Below are 6,451 nucleotides of genomic sequence, written 5' to 3' on the forward strand. Positions count from 1 at the left end.
CGCAATGTATGGTACAACATCCATGTAAGAAACAGAAAGAAATCCAGACCTCTTGCTACATGAAATGCATAAGCTGCGGCCTTCATGCAAAGTAAGGGTATGTTTGGTTCGTGCCTAATTTTGCCCTACCAATTATTTGGCAGTCCATGGTATTTTGGTCCTTGTTTGGTTGGCTGTCAAATTTTTTGTTGCCTATGAAATCTTGCCAAACATTCTCACATTCTCTTCACAAATCATACTAACTTTTTTGGCCAACATGGGGCTAAGGAATCTCTAACCAATATTTTGGCTGCCAACGGGTGCCATGCTATGTAGGAACCAAACATACCCTAAGCCAATCTCACTCCGAGAGTCTAAACATTCATCCGAAACTGACAATCATTCGTTTTTCAGAGCCAGAGATGAGTTGACTGGAATACGAATTGCTGGTACTCCTATGGTCTGACCTTCAGGCTATCAGTGTCTTGACAGGTAAACCTGACATTCTGTACGTAGGCTAGATAGGAGCAGCAAACTAACAACAACAACAATGGTCGAAGGCTAAATCAAAACGAATATGTACTCCATCACTTATAAGCACAGCATCGACACGTGCGTAGGATTCTAGGTTCTAGCCTCGATCACACGGCAGTCGACATGGCGCTGAACCTCAGAGCTTGGAGTAGAGCTGCGGCGTGGACCACTTGAAGAAGGTGCCGGTGGGGAGCTTGTCCGGCGGGAGCAGCGCGAGGCTGACCCCGAGGTCGGCCACCTCGTCGGCGGTGCGCTTTCCCCACCCCTTGGTCATGTCCGTCTTCGTGAAGCCAGGGCAGAAGCAGTTGACGCTGACGCGCTCGCTGCCGGCCTGGAGCCGCCGCGCCAGGACGCGCGTGTAGGCGTTGAGAGCCAGCTTGGACACGGAGTAGTCCGTCCACACCTTGGGCCACCCGTGCCCCTCCCACGTCCCATCCTTCACCTGCGCCAGGAACTGCGACACCATGCCCTCGATCTTGGCCTCCGTCAGGTTCTCCTCGTCCAGGAGCAGCCTCAGCAGCGACGGACTGCGCACCTTCTGGAGAAATCAAACACGACACCAAATGTCAAGATACACAAGCTTTGTTGGATATATTGCCATCCATAGTACAATAGCGAACTACACATGTTCAAAGTTTCCATAATTTCAGCTAGGGAATGAGTGCAGCCGTGGAATTAGAGTATAGAAACATCTGCACCAGAAATTTCAGGTTTTATGTTAGGTGAGACTACGAGCATGCAGTGGGAGCACTAGCTGCTGTCTCTCCAAGCTTAGTCGCCTTGTAGCTGTGTAGACAAGTTGTTGTAAAGTTCCCGGCTTGTTTTAGCTATCTCACAGCGTCTGTTTGCACCTGATTTGCTCACATCCTATTCTAAATAACTTGTCCGCTCTACAAATCAGGCATCAAGCACATAAGAAACCTCACTTTCTTCGCTTCTAAATGTGCAACTTTCAGTTTCAGGCCCCTTTGTCCCAAGCCTTCCCTAGAGAATTATGTTCTTAACCCATGCACATGTTTACATGCTTATATGTCCATACTTCTGACAGGATATAATGTTTTCGTAGCATATGTTCCCAATTGCCATGTGATCCTGTTGGAAACAAAAATTTCAAACTTATACAATTAAATCGCACTCAAAATAGTACTACGCAGATTCTAGTATGATATCATTCTTTTAAGGTCCAAAAGATTCTAGCGCAGGTAAACAGAGGGTGGTCCCTTTTGATTCGTTTATTTACTCTGGAAATATAACTAGTGGGCTTGATTGATACCTACCACTCTATACTTTTATATGCTCAACTGGATTTTCTGTAAGGAGATAATAGGCTTGAGAGTTTTTTGTGGGAAGAAAGACTTGTAGCTTTCCCACTTTTTTTCTGTCAACGATCAGGAAAGAAAAGACTTTTCGAATTTCAAATGGTCTAATTTGGACATATATGCATCACATGCATGAATGGACAATGTATTATGTAGCGCTCTGCTGATGTGGTAGGCTAGCTTTAAGATATACTTCAAAATCATTACTTGTCTCTATATGAAGCTAGCCTCGTGCATTCACACTTCGCGGTCCACAATCATGTGTTATTGACTAGGCAAGTCTGAAACGGTGTTGCGATTTAATTTGCAAATACTACCTCATCTGAAAGAAAATGAGTCAAATGGGCACTTACGTTAAGAAGGCCAAGCTGCGAGCTGATGTTCAGGATCCGGCTGGTGGCCGGCGATCGCCGCAAAAGAGGCAGGAGCGCTTCGGTCAGCAGCTTGGTCCCGTAGTAGTTCGTCCTGAGGACCGTCTCGGCGTGCTCCACGGAATTGGTGTCGATCGCATTGAACGACACCGCAGCATTGTTCACCTACATCAACGGAGTGCACCAATTAATTCCAGCATCATAGGAAGGACATGTCCTCTTCTTGGTACATTGGTGTGAGCAATTTAAGAGGCCTCAACTAGCTCGTAACAGCTTCCTTTTTCTTGAAGCATTTAACGTCAGAGCTAGAAATGGAAATAGCACTAGTGACTACTGAGTGGTGTAATGTGACTTTAATGAACTATACTTTTGAAAGTTTTCCACATCAGATGAGGACTTGACAGCATAGATGGGCCAATAAGAATGTCGCGATGAGTACATGATTAAGCGGCATGAAAGTCCTAATTCAGCTTGAGTGGGGCAACTATGTTATCATTGAATACATTCTGTTATGGACCACCAACTGGGTTGTAATGGTTTGGTTCTACTATTGCAGGTTGCTGGTTCATCTATACAACAGTGCTGAAGAGTATCCTTGGCTCGCTCAGAACAAGGCACGCGTTTGCTGCAGCTAAGGTGAAGACTGTATAGTTGACTTTAGCTGAGCGGAGATTTCTAGCTCCCGAGCTCCAGTAATCTCTTTATTTATTTATTTAAAAAAAATCAAAAATCGTATTTACGAGTTTTAGAAAAGTACGTATCTAGCCAATGATGTATCCCAAAAACATGCAAAACTAAAATTCAAATACACTGTATTCAGAGCTACATAAGAGTGTGGATATGAGTATATTGAACAATGCATATCTTCAAATCTCCAAACTTTACCAAATTTTGTCATTTTTGCGTAGCCCATAATACAAGGAAAAAAATCGCATTGCGATTTTACATGCTTTTAGGATACATCATTAACTAACTTGAAAGAGGGATCACTGGTTCTTGAGAGCAAAAGATACCTTTCGACTTTAGCGGGGTAACTTCATTTGCCTTTGTAAATTTTCAGTTGGAAATGTCAGCATAAATCTGAACAGTTCAAAGTAGAGATGTCTGAAATTCTGCATACTTAACTACACAGACATTGACAAAGTGACTGTGAAAGGATGCTAGTCGAAAATGATCCGTATAACTAAGCACAAGCTCTGGCAAGTGGCGTAGATCACGCACGCACGCACGTTGTTATCTCCTAGTCAACGAGGCATGTAAGCAAAATGTTGTAAGTGAGTGGTGCGGGTTATCAAAGATCTGACCAGGTTGAGTGCTCGGGTTGGTCTTCAGACCAAACCAACAAGGTGTAGGTGTGTACTGTTCCGACCATCAATATATTCTTTTTTTTTTCCAAATGGAATGCAAAGCAGAGCTTCTTGGACCGGGCTGCCGGCCGGTCGCCGCGCGCTGTCCGGCGGCGCAGAAGCCAGGAAAAGAAAGGGTCGTTGGACGCCATAACTGCGCACACCGGGCCGGCTGCGACCACTTGCTGCGGCGGCGGTCACGGGTTGGCCTTTTGCGAGGCCTGACATAGACGTTTATATTCCGTTGGTCGCCGCGGTGGCAAGCTGTGGGCTGTTGCGTGAACCATCGGAGACGGAGAGAGCGCAATAATGCGCGCGGTGTGAAACGGCGGGGCGGGCTGGTCCTGATCCGAGATGCAAAGCGCAAGGCGCATAAACTCGGACTGATCGATCTCCTAGCGCTACGGATGAGGATGCGCATCGGCGCGTGGAATCGTGGTGGATATCCATGGCAAAAGGGGCGGAATAACTTTGATCGGAAAGGTACGGGGGGCGGAGGAGAACATACCAGGATGTCGAGGCCGCCGAGGGTGCCGCGGAGCCAGTCGGCGAAGGCGGCGACGGAGGCGGGGTCGGCGACGTCGAGGCGGCGGTAGACGACGGGGAGGCCCCTGTCGCGGAGCGGCGCGGCGGCGGCCTCCCCGCGCTCGTCGTCCCGCGCGGTGAGCACCACGGTGATGCCGTGCTCGGCGAGCCGCGCGACCAGCGCGTGGCCGATGCCCCGGTTGGCGCCCGTCACCACGGCCACCGTCTCCTTGGACCACCACGCACCAGACGTCATCGCCACCGGGACGGGAGCCGCAGGCAGAGCCAAGAATGCCCGCGCAGGGTTGGAGAGCGATCGCGGCGAAAGGTTGATTGATCGATTGGTTACCGCGTGGGAGAGAGGTCCTTGGTGCTGGAGCCCGTGTAGTCCATATGACGAACGGCGTGCGGGCAGGGAGGCGTGTCAGCTGCTCGGCCGGTGGTGCAGGGAAGGAGAGGAGACGGGAGCGGGGCGGAGCTTGGCTGGCCGACCAGGAGGAAGCTGGGGAGGAAGAGGGATATTTATAGAGAAGACGGGCGAGTGGTAGTAGCCATCTTCTTCTGCTCACTAGCTTCCGGCAAAGCTGCTGCTGCCCTCATGGGTAGGGTTGCTGGCTGATGGAATGGAACTGGTCAACGGTAGTCGCTAGTGATAGATTCGACACAGCCTTTTGCCTTGCTCACTTGCTCTGCTCTCTCTCTCTGCATGATTGCTTCCCCTCGATGGTTGTGGCCTTGTGGGGGCCCTATAGCACGCTCAGTGCGTGCAGCACACTTTGGGCAAAGGGCCGCTACAAAATGCGGCCCAATAACAGGCACACTTTTTTTTTCCCTTTTTATATATTTGATTTGATTAATTTTTGAATTTGAACAAATTTTGAAAATGAATGTTTTTGAATTTGAACGATTTTCAAATTTTAATAATTTTATAACAAGAGCAAGAAAATCCGAACGAAATTCAGATCTAAAAAAAATCTAAACTACAAAACCACGAAAAACCAAAAGCGACAAAAACTAGTGAAAAAAAACAGTTTGTTGCATGGGTGTAGCATCCCATCACTTAGGACCAAACGAGGGGTAGAAGTTGAACTTGTGCATCACCATTCATGCATTTGAATTCGAGGGGAGTTTTTTCGAGTCTAAAACTAAAACCTCGAATCCCAAGCAGTGATAATCATCATTGTGCCGACCCTATCCACAGTAGCTTAGGAACACAACAACCAGCAAGCTCATAGGAAGCTCACACAACCATGCAATTGCATGAGTTGTCAAACCAAGGACAAGCTCTTGAGCGTTATAGAACATCCCAGTAATGATCATCTATACAAGTAACCACAACCATCGGCCAAGGATACATAGCACACACAAAACACGAGAATATATCACTATTCATCAGAGCATCGGGAGCTAGTCCAGATCATCCAGAGTGTATAGCAACATCCAAATTTCCAAACCAGCACTAGAAGCATGATCACATAGCTGGAGCTAGGAGGAGAAGGCTCAAACCAAGGAGGAGAAAGCTCGTCAAGACCAGAAGTTGATCAAGATCAAGCACATCCATAAATCTTCTAGGATCCAGAGTGAGGTATACCCAACTCATGAAATATATCACTCTGATGAATCTCTACCAATATAAAAGCATTCAAATAAGAGGGTAATCAAATAGAAGTTGTTTGATTAAATTCAACACCATTTGGAAGTAAAACCAAATATAAACTAGCAACAAAACTGGAATAGAATAAAAGAGCACCAACTCTGTTAGCTCGAGATATACTTGGATAGGCAACTGTAGGATAACGTTGCATAGAAAACAAAAATTTTCCTACCGCGAGAACGCAATCCAAGCCAAGATGCAATCTAGAAGATGGGAGCAACGAGGGGATGATCGAGTCTCACCCTTGAAGAGTTCCAAAGCCTACAAGATGAGGCTCTTGTTGCTGCGGTAGACGATCACTTGCCGCTTGCAAAAGCGCGTAGAAGATCTTGATCACGGCGCCACAATCGGGCAGCACCTCCGTACTCGGTCACACGTTCGGTGTTGATGAAGACGACGTCCTTCTCCCCGTTCCAGCGGGCAGCGGAAGTAGTAGCTCCTCCTTGAATCCGGCAGCACGACGGCGTGGTGGCGGTGGCGATGGAGAACTCCGGTGGAGCTTCGCTAAGCTATGCGGGAGAGGTGGAGGAGAGGGGGCGGCTAGGGTTTGGAAAAGGGGTGGCCGGCCACTATGGGGTGCGGCCTCCTTGAGGGCTTGTGGTGGCCGGCCCCCTCCCCTATGCCCCTCATTATATAGGTGGAACCCCCAAGTGTTGGACTACAAGTCTTCGAATAAGACCCCAACCCAAAATTTCCATGTAGTAGGGAAACCTACCCAAGGTG

General features: G+C 48.0%; 1 protein-coding gene across 1 annotated transcript; it reads right to left on the minus strand.

The window, feature by feature from the left end:
- Positions 1 to 360: 360 nt before the first annotated feature.
- On the minus strand, positions 361 to 4,702 carry LOC127335394 ((+)-neomenthol dehydrogenase). Its single transcript, XM_051362050.2, has 3 exons — positions 4,058 to 4,702; positions 2,186 to 2,368; positions 361 to 1,051 (listed from the first exon to the last, which is right to left on the minus strand). The coding sequence occupies exons 1-3, from the start codon at positions 4,328 to 4,330 to the stop codon at positions 650 to 652; spliced, it is 858 nt and encodes a 285-aa protein (XP_051218010.1). The 5' UTR covers positions 4,331 to 4,702; the 3' UTR covers positions 361 to 649.
- Positions 4,703 to 6,451: the final 1,749 nt, after the last annotated feature.

The sequence above is a fragment of the Lolium perenne genome, chromosome 2, assembly GCF_019359855.2.
Source record: "Lolium perenne isolate Kyuss_39 chromosome 2, Kyuss_2.0, whole genome shotgun sequence".
In the NCBI taxonomy this organism is placed as follows: domain Eukaryota; kingdom Viridiplantae; phylum Streptophyta; class Magnoliopsida; order Poales; family Poaceae; genus Lolium; species Lolium perenne.

Coding starts and splice junctions, on each gene's coding strand:
- LOC127335394 (XM_051362050.2), bottom strand. CDS start 4,330: ATGACGTCTGGTGCGTGGTGGTCCAAGGAGACGGTGGCCGTGGTGACG. Junction 2,369..4,057: donor TCGGCGGCCTCGACATCCTG/GTATGTTCTCCT, acceptor CCGTTGATGTAG/GTGAACAATGCTGCGGTGTC. Junction 1,052..2,185: donor CGCAGCTTGGCCTTCTTAAC/GTAAGTGCCCAT, acceptor TGATTTCTCCAG/AAGGTGCGCAGTCCGTCGCT.